Genomic DNA, 26,665 nt, shown 5'->3' with positions numbered 1-26,665 from the left:
TCCAATCAGGATAGTGTATACTCGGCTAAATATTATTGGCCATAGATATACATTAGATATACAATGAGGACCCGGATTGTGGGGGCAATAGCCTAGGTCTGTTAAAAAAGTGCTATTGCTAACATGTTGTAAGCCGCCCTGAGTCTAAGGAGAAGGGCGGCATAAAAATCGGGGGGGGGGGGGATAAATAAATAAATTAGCTTTTCCCACTGGGGAACATCCAGATGTACTACACTTCAAGCATTCTCCATATCAGTGATGGCGAACCTCTTTTTTCCTCAGGTGCCAAAAGTGCACACATGCCCGATATTGTACCTGCATGCCCATATCATGTGCCCAATCTGCCCCCAGGCTGCCCCGCCCCCACGCATGCATGCACGATCCTCCTGCCCCATTTCATGACTTCCAGTAGCCCCTGTAGGCCTCCCCAGGCTCTAGAGACTCTGAAAATACTCTCCCAGAGCCGCTGTGTGAGCCAAAAATCAGCTGGCTTGCACACACATGCACTCTGGAGCTAAGCTAGGGCAATGGCTCGCGTGCCGGCGGATATGGCTCTGGTGGCCACCTGTGGTATGCGTGCCATAGGTTCACTCTATATGCAGGGTAATCATTCTCTTAGTTTTGTTTAGACAGACTATGTGAAGATCTAAAATAAAGTTACCCTTTTCCACATCCTTAATAGCAACAGGAAAAACCACTTCTGGAGATCTGTTGCTTCCATCCCAAAGATGAAAGGAGAAGCTGTCTTCATTGTTTGATCCAAGAGTTCCAGTGTGTATATACCTCACAGCGTTCACATCTATATTCTCCTGGGTGCATTTCATTCCTTTGTGCAGTGTCACCCAATCATGATCTACCTAGAAGGGAAAAATGTATCATGACTTTGAGATATTATGTTTTGTATTATTATTATTATTATTATTATTATTATTATTATTATTATTATTATTATCATGATTAGAGTATTATTATTAACATCTATCCATCTCCATCTCCTAATATCTCTGATATAATATTACTGATCCAGCTGTTTAAAAGATTTTGCCACTGAACACAAATTCTAAAACAAAATCCAATCTTCTTCAACTTGGTACTCATCCCATCAACAAGGCACTCAACAAGCAAAACACACGTTCATCCCCTGGCTATTCAAATTTTCTCAAAAATTCACTTTTTCCCTGACTGCTTTGTACAGGCTTAGCTTTTATAATTGATGACTGCCATTCATATCAAAGTGGCAGCATTAAGAAATTCATTTGTAGGACATAAATTACAGAAATGCCTGCTAAGCATGCTGTGCAGTTCAATAAGCATTGTGAAATGAACTATGGGATTGCTGTATGAACTTTTGAAGACCAGGTTATGTACAATCAATTAGGATAGGATAGGATAGGATAGGATAGGATAGGACAGGACAGGACAGAATGCTTTATTGGCCAAGTATGATTAGACACACAAATAATTTGTCTTTCGTGGATATTATTATTATTATTATTATTATTATTATTATTATTATTATTATTATTATTATTATTATTTAGCTTTGTAGGCCGCCCCTTTCCGTAGACTCAGGGCGGCTCACAACACAATACAACAGTTCATGACAAATCTAATAATTTACAATTTAAAATATTAAAAAAAACCATTATTAAGCAAACATACATACAAGCATACCATACATAAATTGAATAGGCCCGGGGGAGATATCTCAGTTCCCCCATGCCTGACGACAAAGGTGGGTTTTAAGGAGTTTACGAAAGGCAAGGAGGGTAGGGGCAGTTCTAATCTCTGGGGGGAGCTGATTCCAGAGAGTCGGGGCCGCCATAGAGAAGGCTCTTCCCCTGGGGCCTGCCAACCGACATTATTTAGTTGACGGGACCTGGAGAAGGCCCACTCTGTGGGACCTAATCGGTCGCTGGGATTCGTGCAGCAGAAGGCGGTCTCGGAGATATTCTGGTCCGATGCCATGAAGGGCTTTAAAGGTCATAACCAACACTTTGAATTGTGACTGGAAATTGATCGGCAACCAATGCAGACTGCGGAGTGTTGGTGTAACATGGGCATACCTGGGGAAGCCCATGACTGCTCTCGCAGCTGCATTCTGCACAATCTGAAGTCTCCGAACACTTTTCAAAGGTAGCCCCATGTAGAGAGCATTACAGTAGTCGAACCTCGAGGTGATGAGGGCATGAGTGACTGTGAGCAGTGAGTCCCGGTCCAAATATGATCTCAGTGTACATAAAAGAAAATATACATTTGTCAATCATCATGAGATACAACACTTAATGATTGTCATAGGTACAAATAAGCAATCAGGAAACAATCAATATTACCGTAAGTCACAGTCATCCAGTGATAGGTGGGATAAGATGAGTGATAGGAACAATGAGAAAAACTAATAGTAATAGTAATGCAGCGTTAGTGAATAGTTTGAGAGTGGTGAGGGAATTATTTGTTTAGCAGAGTGATAGCATTTGGGGAAAAATTGTTCTTGCATCTAGTTGTCTTGGCGTGCAGTGCTCTAGTGACGTTTTGAGGATAGGAGTTGAAACAAATTATGTGCTGGATGTGAGGGGTCCACAAATATTTCCACAGCCCTCTTTTTGACTTGTGTCGTATACAGGTCTCAATGGAAGGCTTGTGAAACTGAGTCAAAAATGTGGTAAGTGCCAAGGATGAAAGGGTAATTTATAATCTCTACTTCTACTGAGGCCTTGGAAGGCAGAAAAAGACAATTTTTGTCCTTTTAAAGAACACAATTTGTTTCAAAGACATGCATAGTAATGATGACTCAACCCTGTGCACATCTGAAGGCAGGTAACTGGAATAATATAAAATATGGTACAAGTCGAGCTGCAACTGTAATATCATTGCTTGCCAAATTTCCAGTGCTTTTCTAAGACTTCCCCTCTAACTAAAACAGGGTGCCTTATACCTCCTTTCTATATACAGCAGCTACCATGCTTGTCCTGGTCTCTACAACTACTGTGCCTCCTAGATTGAAGTGGCTCCAGATCAGAGTCCAGGGATGGGTTCTAACTTACCTAGCTACCAGTTTGCTTCCTCCCATACCGCATGGCCGCACCTCATGGGCCTGTGTGCGCATGCACAGTGGAAAAACAACCAAAAAAATCCCCCCAATAAAAGCTGAAAACAAGATGTGGATTGCACGCACAGTTCCGGAAACTCAGCTTCTGTGCAAATGCATAACGTTCTGTGCAAAACCTCTCTACATGGGGCTACCTTTGAAAAGTGTTCAGAAACTTCAGATCGTGCAGAATGCAGCTACGAGAGCAGTCATGGGCTTCCCAAGGTATGCCCATGTTACACCAACACTCTGCAGTGTGCATTGGTTGCCAATCAATTTCCGGTCACAATTCAAAGTGTTGGTTATGACCTATAAAGCCCTTCAGGGCATCGGACCAGAATATCTCCGAGACCGCCTTCTGCTGCACGAATCCCAGCGACCGAGTAGGTCCTACAGAGTGGGCCTTCTCCGGGTCCCGTCAACTAAACAATGTTGTTTGGCGGGCCCCAGGGTGAAGAGCCTTCTCTGTGGTGGCCCCGACTCTCTGGAACCAGCTCCCCCCAGAGATTAGAACTGCCCCCACCATCCTTGCCTTTCGTAAACTCCTCAAAACCCACCTTTGTCATCAGGCATGGGGGAACTGAGATATTTCCCCCGGGCCTATACAATTTATGTATGGTATGTTTGTACGTATGTCTGCTTAATAATGGGGTTTTTAAAATATTTTAAATTGTAAATTATTAGATTTGTTATGAACTGTTTTATTGTGTTGTGAGCCGCCCCGAGTCTATGGAGAGGGGCGGCATACAAATCTAATAAATAAATGAATGAATGAATGAATGAATGAATGAATGAATGAATGAATGAATGAATGAACGAACGAATGAATAAAGAAAAAAAATCCAGAAAAAAAATCCAACTCCACCCCAAAATTCAAAAAAATACCTCCCCCCCCAAATCCCCCCCCCCCAAGAAAACAAGCACAGTGCCAGAAACCTGGCTTCTGTGCATGTTCAAAAGAAAAAAAATATTTTAAAAAATTCTAAAAAAGAAATCCAAAGAATTTATTTAAAAAAAGATGGCAGTGCCCACAGACTGGCACCGACCGAACTGGTTCCATGACATTATTGTGATGTCACCAGCAGGTCGCTACCAGTTTGGTTGAACCGTTCCGAACCGGGAGGAACCCACCTCTGTCAGAGCCTCTCCTGAATGTTTGGACTGAAACTCTCACAATAGTTTCGGTTGAGAAAACAGGCCACATTCTTTAGCAGATTCAACATTGGAAGCATTTTGGTTATAAATAAAATTCTGACAAAGTTGTGATAGATGAGTACATGAGTACAAGATATAAATTATCTCATAGTCATGTTCCTGACTAAACAGGGAACCCTTCAATGGATTATATGAAAATCCACTGTAAATTATATTAGTAACTGCAGTGTATTTCAGTCCCATGAGAGATATTTAAGAAACAGAAGGATTACATTTTCTCTCCCATTCTTAGCCAAAACTTGAATCTCTTTTTCCAACACTTTGTTTGGTTTTGTTGAAAAATAAAAACTAACCTTGAGCTGAAGATGTCCATTTTCTGGAACACTCTCAAATAGATAATAAATTTGTTCCCGAGGTGTATCTTTATCTTCAGCTGACAAAACAGCACTCGATATTATCTCTGCTTCTCCCATGTTCACCTCTAGCTTACTTTTTCTACAACAGAGAATCAAAGATGCTATTCAAGACTCAAAAAACCATATCTATGTGCACAAAATTTCACTGCAAGTAGAGAAGGTTCTGTGGTGGTATTGTGCTTCAATGATATCTATTGCAATTTAAAATTATGAATTGATTCACAAAGTTTTATGAAGACAAATAGAGGCAAACTAAATCATGCCCTTCTCTCTCACCTTTGTGTGTTCTTTACAAATTATCACTTTAGTCTATTTAAAGTAAAACATAGTTCTTATCGTTTAAGAATAACGTTAATTAGAAAGCATTATTCCGTATCTCCTGGCTTCCTTAAAATAATATTTTTAAAAGGTAAGATACGAGGGGGTTTTTTTTGCAACAGTGCCAAATATCAGTAGCTTGGATGGAAGATGTGGGTGAAGGTTCATTCTCTGAGCTTGGGTTGGTTTCCAAACGTTTTGTTACCAGGGTAGGTAATATCTTTAGTGGAGTTGGTGTCTGTATTCTTGTGTTCTTATAAAGGCTTTGTGTGATCAATAGGTCTTGTGATGGGGAGGTCATGTCAGGTGAGGGTCATATCATAGTCTTTTGTTGGGTTAGGTAGGGGTGTCAAGTGAGAGTTTTCTGCTGGGGAGATCAGGTCATATGTGGGTCACTGAGAGATTAAGTGCTGGTTGAGGGGGTTGCAGGGATTGGTTGAGAGTTGCTGTCGCTGGTTGGCTGTGCAGTTGATTCAAATTCTGATGGGTTTATAAGCTGGTTGTAGGTCAATGTGTCTGTTGATAGAATGGCTTATGGAGTGCCAAGCTTCAATGAACTCGTGTATGGGGTGGGTGGTAGCACAGCCAATGATTTTTGGATCGCTCCAATCAAACTTCTGCTGTTTTGGCTGCCGGGTGGTGGTCATGTATTCATGGTTTTTAATTGATGTGATATTTGTCCCACATAGAATTGGTTGCAATTGTTAGAATTTGGACGTCCTCCTCGATCCACAGCTCACATTAGAGAAACATCTTTCAGCTGTGGTGAGGGGGGCATTTGCCCAGGTTCGCCTGGTGCACCAGTTGCGGCCCTATTTGGACCGGGACTCACCGCTCACAGTCACTCATGCCCTCATCACCTCGAGATTTGACTACTGTAACACTCTCTACATGGGGCTACTTTGAAAAGTGTTTGGAAACTTCAGGTCGTGCAGAATGCAGCTGCGAGAACAATCATGGGCTTTCCCAAAAATGCCAATGTTACACCAACACTCCTCAGTCTGCATTGGTTGCCGATCAGTTTCCAGTGACAATTCAAAGTGTTGGTTATGACCTATAAAGCCCTTCATGGCACCGGACCAGATTATCTCAGGGACCGCCTTCTGCTGCACGAATCCCAGCGACCAGTTAGGTCCCACAGAGTGGGCCTTCTCCAGGTCCCGTCAACTAAACAATGTCGTTTGGCAGGGCCAAGGGGAAGAGCCTTCTCTGTGGTGGCCCCGGTCCTCTGGAACCAACTCCCCCCGGAGATTAGAACTGCCCCCACCCTCCTCGCCCTTCGTAAGCTCCTTAAAACCCACCTCTGCCATCAGGCATGGGGGAACTGAGATATTCTTTTCCCCTAGGCCTTTACAATTTATGCATGGTGTGTTTGTTTGTATGTATGTTTGGATTTACAATAAAGGTTTTTTAGTTGTTTTAGTATTGGATTTACATGCTGTTTTTAATTACTGTTGTTAGCCGCCCCGAGTCTACAGAGAGGGGCGACATACATTTCCAACACCCTTTTTTTTGTATATATAAAATACTTCTCTCTGAGGTGGTTTCATTGGCAACAATAGCATTGTGTTACTGCTCTTTTCCAGGATTTTGCTGTTGTTGTTTGTTTTTTAACTTTCCCATTTAATTTACCGCACAAGCCTATCAGAGATTTCCTGGTATTTCCCATTCCAAGTAATTTGATTAAGTGCTGCCACATGGTTTTAAAAAAATCTTTGTGTACTTCTGGGTCATAAGTACTTCTGTGAAAGGGCTTAATTTTTTTTAGAACAAATCCATAAATTTTGGCTGCTGGGAGCACAGATTATTTTTTTAGCTCTAGCTTGACAAAGCTTCCAAAAAGATTGATGGCACAAAACTGTTCACAAAGTGCTTCCATCCCTTTTCAAGTCAGCTTTATCAAGTGCAAAACTGCAATCACATTACTATTATTTATTATTTATTTATTCTTTGTCCAATATACAATACATATGAAAGAGAATAGACATTAAGTAATATATATAAAGATAGAAAGTAAAAAAGAAGAGAATATATATGATATAAGAGATACAGAGTGAATATATATGATATATATACAGTGGTACCTCGTCATACAAACTTAATTGGTTCCAGGAGGAGGTTCGTAAGGTGAAAAGTTCGTAAAATGAAACAATGTTTCCCATAGGAATCAATGTAAAAGCAAATAATGCGTGCAAATCCTTCAGGAAAAATCCCAAACTTTAGAAGGGAGGCGAACAGAGGGCAGGGAGGAGCAGCTATAGGGGGCGGGTGGAAGAAGCAAGGCTAGGCTAAAGGGTGAGTGGGAAGGAAGAAAGGCAAGGGGGCGCCCCTCCTTTTCTTTCTTAAAAAGACACAGTTTCAGTGCCTTTGCAAGCACATTGTTCTCTGCAAAATCTTTCCTCCAAGCTGCCCCTCCCTTTTCTTTATTCAAAAGACACCGTTTCAGTCCCTTTGCAAGCACTTGTTCTCTGCAAAATCTTTCCTACTCCAAGCAGCCCCTCCCTTTTCTTTCTTCAAAAGACACCGTTTCAGTGCCTTTGCAAACATGCAAAATCTAGTAGTAAGTGAGCTGCTCACATGTCAAAAGGATTTTCTCTGTACCCAAGGCAGAAACAAAATTGATGAAATTGCTCAGAGATGGAGATACATACTGGGAACACTTTTTCTCCCCACTGTTTCCTGTGCTTTAATCTGCTATTAAAAGACCAGGAGAAAAGCCAATATGACAATGGAAGTCACATGCATATTACAAACAGAATGGGACATTTTATTGCTTCTGAGCTGGAATAGCCTCCTGCATCTGTTGTCTAAGAAAAAAGCATATGTGTCCTACACTAATTAGCCTTCAAGGAGTCACAGAATTCCCCATGTCTTGCCACATGTTGCCAGAGGTCTGCACCTTTATCACTCTATTACATTAAGACAGGATTGCATTAGCTACTGCTTTTCCAATGGGATTTTTCCCTAGGCTGAAGCTTGCTTGGCACAGCATTGTTGTTGGCCTGCAATCATAAAGAGGTAGATCATCCGATAAAATCGGATTATGACATTTACCATGGATCATCTCCATGAAATGAATGAAGGGGAGGGTAAATTCCCCACCCTACATTTCTGCTTCAGTTATTTGTTTGGGGGAAGGAAAAGTCTATGTTTTTTTTAAAGCTCCATCAAATGTACTGAAATGATGGCTCAAAGCTCTGCTCATAGACAGGCGCACCTAGACTAGTGGTTCCCCTACACACACCAAGAACTGAAGCCTGCAGCACCAGTATTTAGGTTGTCAAATCAAAGTTCATCACATCATACCTCTCTATCAATGAGGAGGTTGCTGCTCATGCTCAACATCACAAATATTGCACTGTAGCGTTTGTCGTGCATCTTCCGAGCATCATTTGATAAAACTAATGTTATAAAAAAATTATTTTCTTTCCATCTCAAGGGGAGATGCTTTCTGTTAGTACTATGTACATAACTGGCTGGGTTTGGCAATATATAAGCAAACTATCAATGTATGTTTAAATGAATTATAACACTATAGCTTTAAGAATTAGTGTTGCAGTTAGCCAGAAGAGGGAGCCAGAAGCGTCTGTCTCCCTCTCTCTCTCTCTCTCTCTCTCTCTCTCTCTCTCTCTCTCTCTCTCTCTCTGCTATTTCTTGTTTCTCTGAGTGACTATGCTGTAGAACTGTGTTCAAATAATGGTTTAATGTATTTTATGTAAATAAGGCTTATTTATTTATTTATTTGTTTGTTTGTTTGTTTGTTTGTTTATTTGTTTATTTATTAGATTTGTATGCCGCCCCTCTCCGTAGACTTGGGGTGGCTAACAACAGTAAAAAGACAATATGAACAAATCTAATATTAAAAGTAATGTAAAAAACCCCAATTTAAGAAACCAATCATACATACAGACATACCATGCATTGTATTGTTTAATGCATTGAGAGAGGCTTATAAATTATATATGTATTTTGAGTATTGACTGATGTAATTGTGAATGACTAGGGTTGTTTTTGACTAAGCTATTGTCAAAGTAAATAATATTTATACACTTAATGTATCTGATTATCTGAATTACTACTTGTATCTCTGGGCTCTCAGCTGCATATCTGCCACCTCCATGTTTGCTCTGTGCATCCTTGATAACTCAAGGGTTGCTCTGCACACTCCTTAACATTTATTACTTGGATTTGTATGCATTTAACACTTTCTACGTGGAATCCCCTCAAAATTCTATCAGGTACTACTTCTAATAACAACCTACCTTACCAGTCAGGCCCACTTTTCCAACTTATCTGGGGACTAGTATCATTTTGGGGCTACCTCTGAAAAGTGTTTGGAAACTTCTGATCGTGCAGAACGCAGCCACGAGAGCCATCATGGGGCTTCCAAGATTCGCCCACGTTTCTTCAACACTCCGTGGCTTGCATTGGCTGCCGATCAGTTTCCGGTCACAATTCAAAGTGTTGGTTATGACCTTTAAAGCCCTACATGGCAATGGACCAGATTACCTCCAGAACCGCCTGTTACCGCACGAATCCCAGCGACCGATAAGGTCCCACAGAGTTGGCCTTCTCCGGGTCCCGTTGACTAAACAATGTCGCTTGGCGGGCCCCAGGGGAAGAGCCTTCTCTGTGGCGGCCCTGGCCCTCTGGAACCAACTCCCCCCGGAGATTAGAACTGCCCCCACCCTCCCTGTCTTTCGTAAACTACTCAAGACTCATTTATACCGCCAGGCATGGGGGAGTTGAGATAGCTCTTCCCTCTAGGGAATGTCTGTGGGTATGTTTGGTTTTATAATAAGGGTTTTTAGTTGTTTTATTATTGGATTGTCACATGCTGTTTTTATCATTGTTGTTAGCCGCCCCGAGTCTACGGAGAGGGGCGGCATACAAATCCAATAAATTATTATTAAATTATTATTATTTTATCTGTTGGGTTCAGTCTAGAAAATGCCCTTTTCTTTTCTGTGTAGTTCTCTGCTGCTTGAAGAAAGTGACAGGGAGGACTGGCAAGAAAGGGACAATAAGAAGAGCTCATTCATAATGAATGCTTAAAGGTACAGATTTAATGTTGGAAACTCCCTTAGGTGTTCTGATGTAACGGTCAACATTTGTGCTGCAGAGGATTTTTGCTGCCCTGTGAATTCATCCCAATTAACGGGGCTAAACATAAAGCACAAAGAACAGTTGGTGAATAGAATCTGAATTCCCTTTGGAATTCGGCAGAGAGTCATCTTAGCTTTCTAACAGATTTCTTTTCTTAATGCAATATAGTCTGTGTCCATCTGTGTTAGCAGCAGAAGAACACCTGTTCTCCCTTTTCTCTTCTGTTTGTAGTGACCATGCCACATTATAAAAAGTAGGAGGCAGTTGGAGCAAGGCTACAAAGGGATCCTTTGTGCCTCTAGCAAGCAGACGAGTTTGTTTTGAAGTTTGGGGAGAAAACCCCCCTGCTACCTCGAATTTCAAAGCACCCTCTTAGTGAACTTCCTAGCAATGCAAAATGTTCAGTTGCTATCCTTTCTCTTTTGTAATGTATAAGGCTCCTTTCTCTTGTCAGGAGAATAAGATAAAGGGGGGGGGGAGAGGAAAAAGCTGATTGGAGTTAATGTATGGAAAGCAACCACACCCTCTCTGAAAGCAAAATGTTTTCAATGCTGTTGAAAAGCAAGAAGAGGATGGGGAGGGGGGAGATCTGTCCTGGACCTTCTGGTTCTCTGATTCAGCCTAGCATTATTCAAAATGCCCAATGCATACTATCATTTATGGTGGAGGTGTCGATCCGCAAAAAGGTTTTGGAAAAAAATAAGAAATTATCTGGAACAAATTATTGCCAAACAAATCCCATTAAAACCTGAACTATTTTTACTTGGAATAATTAGACATAAACTAACCAAAGAAGATAGATATTTAATATTGCACATAATGACAGCAGTCAGGGTAGCATATGCTCAAAGTTGGAAATTAGAAACAACCCCATCAACATTAAATTTGATAACTAAAAATCTATGAAATTGTGGAAATGAATAAGTTAACTCTAGAACTTCAGGAAAGTGATGACTCAAAATTTTATCAGACATGGAGCAGATGATACAATTGGCTGAATCAGAAAACATATCTAAAAATTTAAGATCTCACAGGATTCGAACAGAAAATGAATATATATATTTGCGATGCTACGATTTCGCTGAAGTTTCCCTCGTTGGGAAACCCCACGTCCGGACTTCCATTGCCAGTGAACCGCCCATTTTTGTGATGCTGGGATTCCCCTGCAGCATCACAAAATCCAGATGTGGGGTTTCCCATGGAGGGAAGCCTCAGTGTAATCCCACCAGTGCGAAAACGGGCGCTTCGGCTGGCAACGGAAGTCCAAAGGTGGGGCATCCCAGTGGCAGTGGCGGGTTCATAAGGTGAAAATAGTTCAGAAGAAGAGGCAAAAAAATCTTAAACCCCGGGTTCGTATCTCGAAAAATTCATATGACGAGGGGTTCGTAAGATGAGGTATCACTGTATATGGTAAGTAATCCTATAAATACTTTAACCAGACCATGAAATACATAGATGAACTGTTGTCAAATATCTTTACTAATTTATAGTTATAAAAATAACATGATTTAGAAATAGAATATCCAATGTAAGTTATATTAAAGTACAAAGTATTTGTTTATTAATAGAGTTGAAAGGGACCGTTAGGTCATCGAGTCCAACTCCCTGCCTGAGCAGGAAGCCCTACAGCACCCCAGCCAAATGGAAGTCCAATCTCCTCTTGAAGGTGTCCAGAGTTGGGGAGTTCACCACCTCCCCTGGCAGGCAGTTCCATTGGTTGATCGCTCTGACCGTCAGGAAGTTCTTCCTTATTTCCAGGTTGAATCTCTCCTTGGTCAGCTTCCAACCATTGTTCCTCGTCCGGCCCTCTGGTGCTCTGGGGAATAAAGAGAGCCCCTCCTCACCGTGGCAACCCCTCAAGTATCTGTAAACTGCTATCATGTCCCCTCTAGACCTTCTTTTTTCTAGGCTGTCCATGCCCAGTTCTCTCAATCTCTCTTCGTAAGTCTTGGTTTCGAGTCCTCTAATCATTTTGGTTGCTCTTTTTTGCACCTTCTCCAGAGTTTCGATGTCTTTTTTGTAGTGAGGTGACCAAAATTGGATGCAGTACTCCAGGTGGGGTCTGACCAGGGCATAGTAGAGTGGTATTAGTACTTCCCTGGTCTTGGAGCGTATTCCTCTGTTGATGCAGCTTAGGATTGAGTTGGCTTTTTTGGCTGCTGCTGCACATTGCTGACTCATGTTTAGTTGATTGTCCACCAAGACTCCAAGATCTCTTTCGCAGTCACTACTGCTGAGTGGGGTATCTCCCAGGCTGTATGTATGTCTAGGGTTCTTTTTGCCGAGGTGGAGGACTCTGCATTTGGCGGTGTTGAACCTCATTTTGTTGGTATGGGCCCACTGTGATAGTCTGTCTAGGTCTTCTTGTACTCTGAGCCTGTCCTCAAGGGTGTTGGCTACCCCCGCCAGCTTGGTGTCATCTGCAAATTTTATTAGTTCCCCTTTTATTCCCTTGTCCAGGTCGTTGATGAAGATGTTAAAGAGTACAGGACCCAGGACAGAGCCCTGTGGTACTCCACTGTCTACTTTTTTCCATGTGGATTTGGTGCCGTTGAGGACAACTCGTTGGGTGCGGTTGGTCAGCCAACTGTTTATCCATCTACATGTGTAGTAATCTACTCCATTTTTTTCTAGTTTGTGGATTAGGAGATTGTGGTCGACTTTATCGAAAGCCTTACTGAAGTCCAAGTATGTGAGGTCCACTGAGTTGCATTGGTCAACTGACTTGGTTATGGTGTTGAAAAATGATATGAGATTGGTTTGGCATGATTTGTTTCTGATGAATCCATGCTGGCTATTGGATATGATCTTGTTTGTTTCTAGGAAGTGGGTAAGTTGTTTTTTGATTATTTTCTCCAGTATTTTTCCAGGTATAGAGGTCAGACTGATTGGTCTGTAGTTACCTGGGTCGGTCTTTTTGCCTTTTTTGTGGATGGGGACTACGTCAGCTCGCTTCCAGTCTTCCGGTAGGTCTCCAGTGATCCAGGATATTTGGTAGATGAGGAGGAGTGGTTCCGCTATGGTGTCTGCCAATTCTTTTAGGACTTTGGGATGAAGTCCGTCTGGCCCTGGTGATTTGTAATTTAAGACTAATACAAGTAGTAATAAATAAGGGTCAACTGAGTGCTTGACGTTTGTGTAAATGGTTGAGTGTTTAAGATATGATATATATTTATAAATATGGAAGTTATTTATCTCTTACTTGTGTACATGTTTTTGTATGTTTTGTAAGCTGTATCTTGTCATTGTTTTTATAGTTCTTTTATGTAAATACCTAGTAAAGATATTTTTTTTAAAAACCAAAATGCCCAATATATTCACTTTCAAGGGAAAATTTGCACAATTCTTTCTGTTCATTCTCTTCTCCTGACGGTGATTTTGGAAACCTTGTGCATTTACTTCTGAAGGCATGACCCAAAGTACAGGATTTTGAAGAACTGTTGAGGAGAAATTTGATTTGCATTCTCTCCACAAGTAAGAGCAATTTTTTCAAATAGGTTAAAGAATGATTGGTTATAGAGAGCAATATAAGTAGGTCTTATCTCCTTGGATGAAAGGGGTAAAGAGCTATTCTTGGCGCAAAAACAGACAGACTAATAGGGGGTATGCTAATATTTTTATTGCTTTTTGATCACCTTCCTAAACAAGAATTTCATAGGTAACATTTGCTTGCATGTATACTGTTGTGTCCAGAGGACAGTTAGGCCTTGTACCCGTCCCACATTCCTTGGGCGGGAAAATACTGCAAGGTGATTGGTTGGCTCAGCCTGGCAGCCCGGGATATATATATAGCTGCCAGGCACGGCCATGTTTGTCTTGTTTTCTGTTCTGTAACCCGTTACCTCTTGTTCAATAAAGAATCGTTCTTACCATTGATTGCAGTCCTTCATCCAGTAAGGATCTAACATATACCATTTCAATGTGCATATCCAAGGTCTCTCTCCCTCCCTCTCCATTTGTGTGTGTGTGTGTGCATACGTGTGTGATTTTGTGTCTGTATGTGTGTCTTATTCAGAACTAGCTAACTTCTATCTCACTGTTCATTACATAACGTTCTTCAATTAGGAGGAATATTACATGAAAACATTGCTAACATTAAATGTGGATATTTGCCAAAGATGAACTCTTTTAATCACAAAGTAGAAAAGTGGAATCATTTGGTCCGTATAAACTCAGCAGTTTGGAAGAGGTATTTGTGGCTTACCTGCTCAATACCGGCTTCTCGTCATTAACTGGAATAACCTTAACTGAAATGGTTTTTGACACTTTATGTTTCCCATCCGAAAGCTGGACTGAAAAATCATCAGCTAAGCTGTCAGTGTCATCATGTAGATATAGAAGCTTCAATCCTGAAAGGTAGAGAATGTAGGTGGGTAACAAGGTAAAGGAGGGGAGAAAGGAAAAGGAGAAATTCATTTAAATTCATACATTTATAAATGGCACATGTATAAGTTACTGTATTTATCGTTGCTGCTGCCCAATTAGTTATTGAAATTAATATTACAACATAGAGACATAGAAACATAGAAATCTGACGGCAGAAAAATACCTCATGGTCCATCTAGTCTGCCCTCATACTATTTTCTGTATTTTATCTTAGGATGGATATATGTTTATCCCAGGCATGTTTAAATTCAGTTACTGTGGATTTATCTACCACGTCTGCTGGAAGTTTGTTCCAAGGATCTACTACTCTTTCAGTAAAATAATATTTTCTCATGTTGCTTTTGATCTTTCCCCCAACTAACCTCAGATTGTGTCCCCTTGTTCTTGTGTTCACTTTCCTATTAAAAACACTTCCCTCCTGGACCCTTTAACCCTTTAACATATTTAAATGTTTCGATCATGTCCCCCCTTTTCCTTCTGTCCTCCAGAGTTCATTAAGTCTTTCCTGATACGTTTTATGCTTAAGACCTTCCACCATTCTTGTAGCCCGTCTTTGGACCCGTTCAATTTTGTCAATATCTTTTTGTAGGTGAGGTCTCCAGATCTGAACACAGTATTCCAAATGTGGTCTCACCAGCACTCTATATAGCGGGATCATAATATCCCTCTTCCTGCTTGTTATACCTCTAACATGGCAAATTATTGCCAATATGACAATTAAATAGCAAAAAATAAGGAACCCAACATTCCTTAAGTCAATTGTGTTCAAAAATATAGGAAACTGGATTGACTTTAAGATTTACACAATAGATAAAATCTTGAAAAATCCTGCGTACAGACTCTTTGTTCTAATTTGATCTCTATTTGTTTTATTAACAGGCTATTTTTAATTAATGAACTGAGAAATCTTTTATTAATAGAATTCAGTTTCATTTACTAATTTTCAGTTTAGCATTCTATTGCCCATTATTTGATGGAAATTGTTTCAAAAAACCAACATGGCCAAAAGGAATATAATACTTGCCATTTTTTAAAACCTCCATGGAGAAACTGTCCACCTGAATTTCATGATACTGTTGACTAATAATTGCCTGTCTGTAATGGAAAATATTGTTGCCATCTAATCCCTTAGCAAGAAATCCGTGGTGGGGCTGTTGAAGGACAGTAAACATGAGGATATCTTCTGGTAAATCCAAATCAACAGCATTGATTATTGATGGATCCAACTCCTTCATCTGTCCCTCTTGCACCTGAACAATCAACAAAAGATAAAAAATACTCTTCCACAAATGAATAATAAGATGTAGAATTCTCAGATCTACAGACCAATCAAATATCGCTCAATAAATTACCATTAATTAGACTGTTCGGTGTAACAAGGGCTTTCTTCTTTTTAATTAATACGAGTGAGCTCCAAGATTTAGACAAAGATTAAAATTCACTTTTCATAAAGGGATGTTCTCCCCTGAGCTTTTTTTGTGATTTACCTCACATACACACAAAGAGAAAGAAAAGACTTGAAATGGGTAATAGGAAACAGAAAGTGGAAATCGACACAACAATGACAAAAGCAAGGAAAGAACAAAGAAGTAGATTTTCATTTACAACTCATCTGCAGTAGCTACACTCATTTGAGTTTGGGGTCAGACTTCTGGGTTCCCACAACATAACTGAACCTATGTAACTTAGCCAATAGGAAGGTCTAGAGATGCAATAGACACACCTAATGGTGGGAAAGATTGAAGGCAGGATAGAATAGATAGAATAGAATAGAATTCTTTATTAGCCAAGTGTGATTGGACACACAAGGAATTTGTCATTGGGGCATATGCTCTCAGTGTACATAAAAGTAAAGATACATTTGTCAAGAATCATGAGGTACAACAGCACTTAATGATTGTCATAGGATTCAAATAAGCAATCAGAAAACAATCAATATTAATATAAACTGTAAGGCTACAACCAACAAATTACAGTCATAGAGTCATAAGTGGGAGGAGATGGGTGATAGGAATGATGAGAAAAACTAAGAGTAATAGTAATGCAGCCTTAGTGAATAGTTTGACAGTGATGAGGGAAATATTTGTTTAGCAGGGTGATGGCGCTCAGGAAAAACCTTGTGACTAGTGGTCTTGCTGTGCAGTGCTCTATACTGATGTTTTGAGGGCAGGAGTTGAAACAATTTATGTCCAAAAGAAGAATGGGATAACAGAGAATGAATTGGCTGGAGTCATTGAAGCAGTTGGCGTCAGCTTAAATGGACGCCAGAGAATGGTAGAGGACAGAAAGACCCAGAGGAAAGTTGTCCATGGGGTGGCAACGGGTAGGACACGACTTTGCAGCTAACAGCAACAAGAGATGCAATATTTAGTCTGCTTTTTCCATTGATTCTCCATACTCTCCTCCCCAAATCTAAAACAACACAATCAAGTTTAGGTACCCAAGGGGGGGGGGGTTGTTTAGCAAAAGAACCAAGAAATAAAAGAGGTCTGAAAGTGTTGGGCATAGGTGAATGATGCGACTTCAAAGCATAGGATGGTAAAAAGGTAAGAGGCATAAACAAAGTATTGTGAAGATAAACATAGCACAGTATTTTGCTCAACATTGTTGCATATACATGCACAGAGGGTCAGAGATGGGATAATTTTGACAGGGGACATTAAAACCAAAGATCACTATATTGCCTTGTTAAAAGCTATCCTTGGTACACCGTTTCCTTCCTTACTGTAAAATTCCTGGCCATGAATTCTGGTTCTTCATCATTGGTTGGGTTAATTAAGACATCAAATGGTGCCTCCACTGAACGATGCTTGCCATCAGTGACGTACAGCATAAATTGGTCTATAGTTGGTTCAATTCTCTTGTGCCTGGTCTGAACGTAGTTAATATGCATCTTCCTCACATTTTCCATGTGAAATGAAGCTAAGCATGTTGGGGAGGGAATGAAAAATAATGAAACCTGTAAGATTAGCAAAAATGTCAAATAAAACCTTACCGCTGTGCTGGAAGTGTCCTAATATAAATGGTACATATTTCCATATGTGGTGGATGTGTGAAAAAGCAAATAAATTTTGGATCAAAATCAGAAAAATAATAGAAAAAATAATAATTCGTATTGATTGGAAACCAGTACTTTATCTATTAGGAATCATTATAGGCAACTACTGAAAAGAGATATATTATTTAAAAGTACATATAGTAACAGCCGTCAGAATAACTTATGCAGCAAAATGGAAACAAAATGACACACCTCATGATGAAGAAATTGTAAAAAAAAATTCTCGAATGTGCAGAGATGGACAAAATGACTAAGGAGCTACAGAATAAAGAAGATTCTGAATATTAGCAACATGGAAAAGATTGTATGAATGGTTAAAAACAAGGAGAAGAATGTATAAGAGATACAAATATTAATATATCAACTAGGAGCAGAAAGTAAATGTGTATACAGTGATCCCTCTATTATCGCGAGGGTTCCGTTCCAAGACCCCTCGCGATAATCGATTATTCGCGATGTAGGGTTGCGGAAGTAAAAACACCATCTGCGCATGCGCGCCCTTTTTTCTATGGCCGCGCATGCGTAGATGGTGGAGTTTGCGTTCCCCGCCGCCCACGCAAAGGGGAAACCTGATTCGGCTCCTCGCTGCTGCTGCGCTACCGAGCAGATCAGCTGCTGGGCGGCCGAAGGAACCTTCCCTGGGTCTTCCCGGTCACCCACGCAAAGGGGAAACCCCGGCTCCTCGCTGATGCCCGCCGCTCGCCCGCCCGCCAGCAAGAGGGGGAAGACCCAGGGAAGGTTCCTTCGGCCGCCCAGCAGCTGATCTGCTCGGTAGCGCAGCAGCAGCGAGGAGCCGAATCGGGGTTTCCCAGCCGCCCACGCAAAGGGGAAACCCCGGCTCCTCGCTGATGCCCCCCGCTCGGCCGGCCGCCGCCCGCCAGCAAGAGGGGGAGAGATAGAGAAAGAGAGAGAAGGAAAGAAAGAGATGAGAGAGGGAGGAAGAAAGTGTGAGAGAGGAAGAAGCAAGATAGAGAAAGAGAGAGAGAAAGAAAGATGAGAAAGGAAGGAAGAGAGTGACGTCATCGGGTGGGAAAAAATCGCGATATAGTGTTTCGCGATGGTCGAGATCGCGAAACTCGAGGGATCACTGTATATTGAAGAGTAGAAAATATAGATATTTGTATGTACATTAGATGGATACATAAATAGTATTCGTATTAACTTTGATTAACCGACCTTCAATTGTAATAATAATGATTGTAATATATGTTTGTATGTTATGTATGTTTTTAAATGTAATTGTGTGTGTGTGTGTGTGTGTGTGTGTGTTTTCTGTTGAGATATATATATATATGGTATGTATGTTTATGCATGGTATGTATGTAGGTATGTTTGGTTTTTATATTAATGGATTTTTAATCATTTCTAATACCAAATTACTATTGTACACTGTTTATTGTCGCTGTTAGCCGCACCGAGTCTCCGGAGAGGGGCGGCATACAAATCAATCAATCAATCAATCAAATAAATAAATAAATAAATAAATAAATAAATAAATAAATAAATAAATAAATAAATAAATAAATAAATAAATAAATATGAAATGCATAATTCTACTCTTAGCTAAAATAACAGTAGAGATAATTAATAAAACACATATAATGCAAAAAAAGGTTTACAGAGATATAAAAGTTTACAGAGATATAAGAAATATAACAAACCCAACAGACAACTATCAGCATATACCAGAATGCCATAAGACACCCCAAAAAAGGGACAAAATTTTCTGTATTTAAAGACAAGCAACCCTTTCTTGTAGCAGAGACCTACCTATACTTATCCCTGCATTACTTTTCTCAAAACCAGGCGATGGTAATATATTTTCTATGTAGCCAAACTGGGGAGGGGATGTTAAAACAAATTCTAAGTCATCTGCATTGGTGTCAAGATCAGTGGCATACAAGTGTTTACTTGTGATAGCTGCTGAGGCACCTTCCAGTACAGCAAACCCAAGTCCTGCGAAAAAAAGGAAGAAAGAGATGATTACTGTTATTTAAACATATTCAATCCCCGTGGCATTTCAGGCTAAAAAAAATGAATATAAATAGTAATTAATGAGGAAATTTCTCCTTCAACCACTTGGTACCACTGTTTTCCAGTCAGGCCAATGACTCTTCTTTCTCCGCAAGAGAAAGGAGGGGGAAAAAAACCACACTTGCAAAACAATTTTGCTGATAAGCTATTCAGAATGGTTTATGGGTTGCTCAAGATGGGTTGTTACCCCTGTTTGTCACAGCATTAATTGCCTGAAAGCTATTATGAATTGCTCATAATGAACCATTTTTCATGCATCAGTTCTTAATTTCTCTGCTGGGACAATCCTTCATTTTCAGAACATTGCCTGGGTGATAGACAGCAAATCACGAATTTGCCCAATAATGAGCTGTTGAAATGTGGTGTACTTGCATACAATACTGGCAAACCAGCTTTATTTTGCAAGATGTGGAACAGCAATAAAGAAATATTAATTAGAACCACTGCATAACACTAGAGCTCATTCTGGCAAATATAGTCACAATGTTTAAGACTCACATATAATTTCATTCACAAGAGAACTCGTGTTTTTAAATACAAATTTTCTTCAAAATCCAATTAATATGGCCTAATATAAAAACTTTTTAAAAGAAATGTGTGGAAAGATTGTCTTGAAATTTATAATTAATGCCTAGTACAGTTTAGATACATAATAAACAAATAATAAAAATAAAGCAATTATATATAATTCCGCTTTACCCTTATATATTCTGAAGTACAATCCTAAATATGATCAGTATTTATCTACTGATTTTTAAAAATTTGTTGTTAAAATTTAGCCAATACTTAACCTTTTTTCATTTAATTACTATATTAAATGAATATAGTGTGCTATTTAATTTTAGAAAACAAAAAATCATCATGTACTTTTACTGCTTTTCTTTGTGTGTGTGTGTGTGTGTGTGTGTGTGTGTGTGTGTGTGTGTGTGTGTAAACTACTTGGAAATTTTTGTAAAACCCTCTCTTGGAATATATTTCTCCTTTATCTTTGCAACTTAATTATTGTAGAGAAGTTTCATAATCCAAAAAACATTTTTAAACAAAATCCTCACCTGCAAGCATAGTTCCCTCTAAGCTGAGCAGTGAGCAACCGCTCACTTAAAAATCATCATCAACTCAGAGTTTTCCAAACCTGCCCAGAAGCCGAGAGGGAAATTTTATTATTATTTCTGTGCCGCCCAGTCCCGAAGGGACTGCCGCTCAGACACTATACTTTTCCGCCCCCCCCCCTCCAAAAAAAAAATTAGAGGGAACACTGACTGCAAGTTGAAATAGTAAAGTTCTTTCTGATATTTGGGTTTTATGCAGCAGAGTTAGAAATCTCAGCTCTCCAGACATTGAACATTTTTTTAGGAACTGGTTTCTGAGCTGTGAACTCAGCAGGATAGAAGAAAATCATATGCAGCAGAAGGAAGATCTGCCTTATGAAGTAACATTTAAATCCTAGATTTCTTCTTACCCCTTTACCAATACAACAAAAAGCCATTCTTCAACACTAGGGGAGGCAGTTGGGCTGTGTAAACATTAAAGTTATCTGGTGCCTGCAAACCTCCTGCTTCCTATCTTGCCAACTTAATTATTGGCAGATCTTTATTATGTTACCCTTTCGACTGCAGTTATAATATCATACCTCCCGATTCAAAACTGACTTGACCACAGACTTCGAACAACAAAAAAAGCAGCTGGGATTAATTCCTACAACTCTGGGCTGCTGTTTGTTTTTCTTTGTAGTTAGTTTTCTCCCTGCCAAAAAGACCAAGGCTCATAATTTCAAGCAATTCCACTAATCGCCTACATAAAAGAGGGTTGAAATGGAACAGAATGTGCGCTGCAAAGGTTCTGCAGTATTTGCTGTGACAATTCACTTTCTAGGAATTGAATTTATACTTGTCAGAGAAGTCTAGATTGCAAGGTGACTGAATTGAAGGTCTCCTCTGCAACATTCCTGCAGTATCTGCTGGAATGGAAAGGCCAATGTGGACAAACACAATGAAAATCGATTGTGGAAAAACTGGATACCACACTCCAGCATTCAAATGCAATTCATATAATCATACTGGAATTTAATGACAGTGTGCTAAGCAAATCCCCGAAGATTTCAGCAAATACTACAGTGGTTTCATGATTATTTTTTCTTTGTAACTTGTAACACAACCTACTCTACAGTAATTCTGAGGATAGGTTAACCTTTTAGTGGCATATGAAATATGGGTCGTGTTGTGAACTGAATGTATGAATGACTGACTACTGGCTTTCTTCCAAATTCTGTAGCCTAGACAACTTTGTACTAGCCTATTTGATAGATAATGATATAATACCATTATATCAAAGTGTTGGTTATGACCTATAAAGCCCTTCATGGCACCGGACCAGATTATCTCAGGGACCGCCTTCTGCTGCACGAATCCCAACGACCAGTTAGGTCCCACAGAGTGGGCCTTCTCCGGGTACCGTCAACTAAACAATGTCGTTTGGCAGGACCCAGGGGAAGAGCCTTCTCTGTGGTGGCCCCGGCCCTTTGGAATCAACTCCCCCCAGAGATTAGAATTGCCCCCACCCTCCTCGCCTTTCGTAAACTTCTTAAAACCCACCTCTGCCGTCAGGCATGGGGAACTGAGATATTCTTTCCCCCTAAGCCTTTACAATTTACGCATGGTATGTCTGTATGTATGTTTGGTTTTTATAATAAGGGTTTTTTTAGTTATTTTAGTATTGGATTGGATTGTTACATGCTGTTTTTATCATTGTTGTTAGCCGCCCCGAGTCTACGGAAGGGGCAGCATACAAATCCAATAAATTAAATAAATAAATAAATACCACTAATGATATCATTATCTATGGTAGTCATTGCTTTTACAGGTAGTCCTCAACTTACGACCACAATTAAGCCCAAATTTTTTGTTGCTAAGTAAGACAGTAGGTGAATTTTGCTCCATTTTTTGCCTCAATTGTTAAGTGAATCACTGAAGTTGTTAAGTTAGTAACAAGGTTGTTAAGTCAGTTTGGCTTCCCCATTGACTTTGCTTATCAGGAAGTCACAAAAGGTGATCACATGACCCTGGGACACTGTAACCATCATAAATATGAGCCAATTACCAAGTATCTGAATTTTGATCACCTGATAATGGGGATCCTGCAATGGTCGTAGATATGAAAAATGGTCATAAGTGACTTTTTGAACTTTGTAACTTTGTAACTTTGAACAGGCAGTAAATGATCTGTTGCAAGTCAAGGACTACCTATATTGAAGGTATCCTACATAAGCTTTATCGCTCCACTGGAACAGGTACCAATTAAGATGTCTACCATCATCTACCATTCTGCCTAAGTTTCAAATGACAGAATGTGGCAATATTCTGTCATTTGAAACTGTCAAACGATTCGCTAAGGGTGCATTACTATTACTGTTAGCCAGGAGTGGGCTGCTGCCTGGACAGGGGGGGACGCAGTGGGATAGCAAAAATGGAGCTCCACCCCAGAGCACCCAATTTTCACTGAAAGATGTTGAAAAAAAATGCAGGGCGTCCTGCATAAGCCACGCCCACAGTGTGATAGTAAAAATTTTGGTAGCCCTTCACTGCTGTTAGCCTTATCGTTGCTTTCAGCCATCTCCTCCCACTTATGACTGTATGAATGTAACTTATTGCTTGTATCCTTACGATTTATATTAATATTGATTGTTTCCTGATTGCTTATTTGTATCCTATGGCAATCATTAAGTATAGTACCTTATGATTTTTGACAAATGTACCGGTATCTTTCTTTTATATGCACTGTCATATTTATTTATTTATTTATTTATTTATTTGGATTTGTATGCTGCCCCTCTCCGAAGACTCGGGGCGACTCACAACAAGTGACAAATGACAAATTCCTGATGTGTCCAATCACACTTGACCAATAAAGAATTCTATTCTGTTCTGTTCCGTTCCGTTCCATTCCAATATGGAAAATGTTTATCTATTGTATCTATTTTGCTATCTCCTAAATTTGGTGTGTCCTTACACAATCACCACAACCAATTAAATAGGCATAAAAAACAACAATAAGTTTACCAGTGGTAATGGCTGGTGGCTGGTTGTCAACTGGAAATATTGTGATATTAATATCATATACCGGATATGATTTATGATATGGAAAAAAAGAAGTTTTCTCGTCGCAGCAGGCTTTTACATCAGGATCAATTTCATCATCCAACACAATAAAGGTAAGAATATCAAAGAGAAGAGCTAGGCCAATCTCGCCACCTAGAAAAATAAAATATATAGATGAAGTATATGATATTTTGCAGCCTAATGAATAATGAGATTTAAGAGAAACTTCTAAAAGTGTGATGCAGCTATAGTGCAGTATCCATGTTTTTGTGCTGAATCTAATCACAAAACTATCAAAAGACTCTACACACATCTTTTCCTTCCAAAGCAAACAGAAAAAAAACACATACTGGGGTGGGAAATTAGGGAGTAACCAATTATTGTCTCATATAAGTGATACGAGCATGAAGACTAAAGTAATTTAATATTTCAGTATTTCTTTAACAACTATTGTGACAAAAGGTAGTCAAAATTAAGAATTTTGGTTGTCCCACTACATCATTATAGACCAGTGACGCCAAAAGGAAGGGAGTGTTGGGGGGGGGGTGTCATGCATATGCCCATACCCATAATTCCATGCGTCTCTGGTGTGTGTGACCCCCCGCTCCCGGCATGCAATGGGACTCCCATTTTTTGATCTCCCCAGGCTTCAGAGACTTGAAATGGGCCATTTCTGGCCTCTAGAGGGCCTCCAGGAGAGTGGGGAAGGCCATTTTCATCCTCCTCAGGCTCCTAGAAAGGTTTTGGAGCGAAAAATGGTCCTGCCCGACTCCCTCCGGAGGCTGAAAACAGCCTGTTTCCCAACTCCTAGCAGGCTCAGTAGGCCCAAAAATCAGCTGGCGCATGTGTGCACCAGGCCTGAGCTCACGTGCCCACCAATATGACTCCGTGTGCCACTAATGGCATGTGTACCATAAGTTCGCCATTACAATTATAGACATTCCAAACAATCCTCTAGAAAAAATAAATTGATTTGAAAAGCGCTTCAGTTCCTGAGTTAACATTCTCCTTAACAAACCTGTTATATACAGTAAATAAGAAAGATTGTGTCTAAATTCATTAGCAAAGTTTATTGTTGAGTTCCTAGACCTGATTCAAATTATGCAGTTTCTGATATGAAATACTTTTTGGGTGGGCTATCCTTTCGGACTGTTAAAAGAGAATGGCTACAAAGCAATTTTAGAGAAAACTAAATCAGATCTGTTAGCTTTCTACCGAATGGATGATTTTGAGAGATTTTTCTACCTAATGGATGATTTTGAGAGATTTTCACCGAACAATTCTTTAACAAGACTCATGAGGAAGAATGTCAGAAGAGACACTCATCAACTGAATTAAAGTGATACTTTCACAAATGATTTCAGTTTTTGCCTTTATGCATATTCTCAAGACAAACACCGATTTTAAAATGTGAGATAAAAACTTCACTCCCAGGAGTCATTTGATGGCAAATATGGATGTTTTCTTCCAGTACAAGAATCTCTGTCAACTATCTCTCACCAGCATTTGTCATCAGCCAAGTTGTAAGTCTGATTATTTAATATCATCTGATTTTATGTCATGAAGACAGGTATCATAAACACTCTGTGTTTTATATTGACAGCTTAAAGAGGTGATATCCAGTCAAAATGGAAGGTTTATTTAAGTAAATCAAATGTTTGTCAATTTTGCACATGACTGCTATTGTTTGATACTTTTCATTTCAATTATCTTGTATTTTCAATAACAGAAATAGCTGGTATCAGTCACAAAACCATTATGTAATGGCCATGCGTGATGCAGTTCTTTGTGAAAAGGGACTGTCTTGCTTTGGAAGCTATAAATTTAGTAACTTATTACTCTAGTTAATAAAATTAATGATAATTCAGTATCAATTACAGCATCTGTCACCTGAAATCTAGCCATAGTAATGCAAAGAAGCCATCTGCACCCTGACCAATATTTTAAATTATTATTGATTACATGCAACTTTCATCTGGAAGAATAAGCAAGAATAATTCTGCAGAACTGCCAAAAAGATAGTTACTATTCAATTTACCTCTGCCTAATGTCTTATGGGATTAAATTTCTTCTTCAGGGACAAGCATTACAAAGGAGAGACATTTAAAAAATTTCTTTGCTAACTATTCCTCTGGTGAAAAGAGAGTACATTATAAGGGGAAAGTTTATCTTTTGATAAGAGAAGCAAACTTTCTTGAAGAATTAAACTAGTGATAAAAATATGTTGACAGGTAATAAAATAGACAGTAAATTAATCTATTACATAGTTCCTGAGCACAGTTCACTCTCGCTTAGCATTCAGTGACTTTCTTCTTTGTTTTTCTGAGTTTTTCCCCCCTTGGAAAACATAATATATTTATTTTCAGTAATAGTGTAGCAATGTTAAATACAAACGAACAATAAATCAGCAAACAGGGCCTTTCCAGATATAGCAAAGCCATATTTGTGCCACTCAAGGGAACTGCAAGGGGGAATAATTTTCCCCAATACCAGTAAAATTCAGGTCTCTATATAGCAGGTTCTTAACCTTTTTAATGCAGCAACTCCTTAATACAGTTCTTCATGTTGTGGTGACCCCCAACCATAAATCTAGTGCCAATTCTCCCAACAGAGCTTTAAGCTGATTGGCAGAAAGGTCAGAAAGGCCCTCCCACTGTAAAAGCCTGATTGGTCAGATTGTAAAAATATGTTCCAAGGCGCCAGAAAAGAAACTTTAGTTCCTAATACCATGAGAAATTTGTCTTTTCCCGTGGTCTTAGGCGACCCCTGTGAAACGGTTGTTCGATCCCCAAAAGGGTCCCAAACCCCAGGTTGAGAACCACTGCTATATAGTATTTATTTATTTGTTTGTTTGTTTGTTTGTTTGTTTATTGGATTTGTATGCCGCCCCTCTCCGCAGACTCGGAGCAACTAACAACAGTAATAAAACAGTATATAACAATAATCCAATACTAAAAACAGTTAAAAACCCATTATATAAAAACCAATCATACATAGTATCAATCATATT

At 39.5% G+C, this 26,665-nt stretch overlaps 1 protein-coding gene across 3 annotated transcripts in view; it reads right to left on the bottom strand.

Annotated features, from left to right (window-relative positions):
• The window catches only part of FREM1 (FRAS1 related extracellular matrix 1), a 121,823-nt gene that overhangs the window by 42,970 nt on the left and 52,188 nt on the right, over positions 1 to 26,665 (bottom strand). For all 3 annotated transcript variants that reach the window (XM_070742547.1, XM_070742545.1, XM_070742546.1), the window contains exons 17-23: positions 23,617 to 23,808; positions 19,298 to 19,483; positions 17,195 to 17,391; positions 15,494 to 15,719; positions 14,288 to 14,432; positions 4,597 to 4,738; positions 662 to 857 (exon numbers count right to left, since the gene is read on the bottom strand). In XM_070742547.1, coding sequence (XP_070598648.1) covers positions 662 to 857; positions 4,597 to 4,738; positions 14,288 to 14,432; positions 15,494 to 15,719; positions 17,195 to 17,391; positions 19,298 to 19,483; positions 23,617 to 23,808 — 1,284 coding nt within the window. The remainder of the gene's footprint in view (positions 1 to 661; positions 858 to 4,596; positions 4,739 to 14,287; positions 14,433 to 15,493; positions 15,720 to 17,194; positions 17,392 to 19,297; positions 19,484 to 23,616; positions 23,809 to 26,665) is intronic.

Source organism: Erythrolamprus reginae, chromosome 2 (assembly GCF_031021105.1).
Source record: "Erythrolamprus reginae isolate rEryReg1 chromosome 2, rEryReg1.hap1, whole genome shotgun sequence".
Classification (NCBI taxonomy): Eukaryota; Metazoa; Chordata; class Lepidosauria; order Squamata; family Dipsadidae; genus Erythrolamprus; species Erythrolamprus reginae.
The sequence above is the reverse complement of the archived record's forward strand: the minus strand, read 5'-3'. Positions and strand labels throughout refer to the sequence as shown.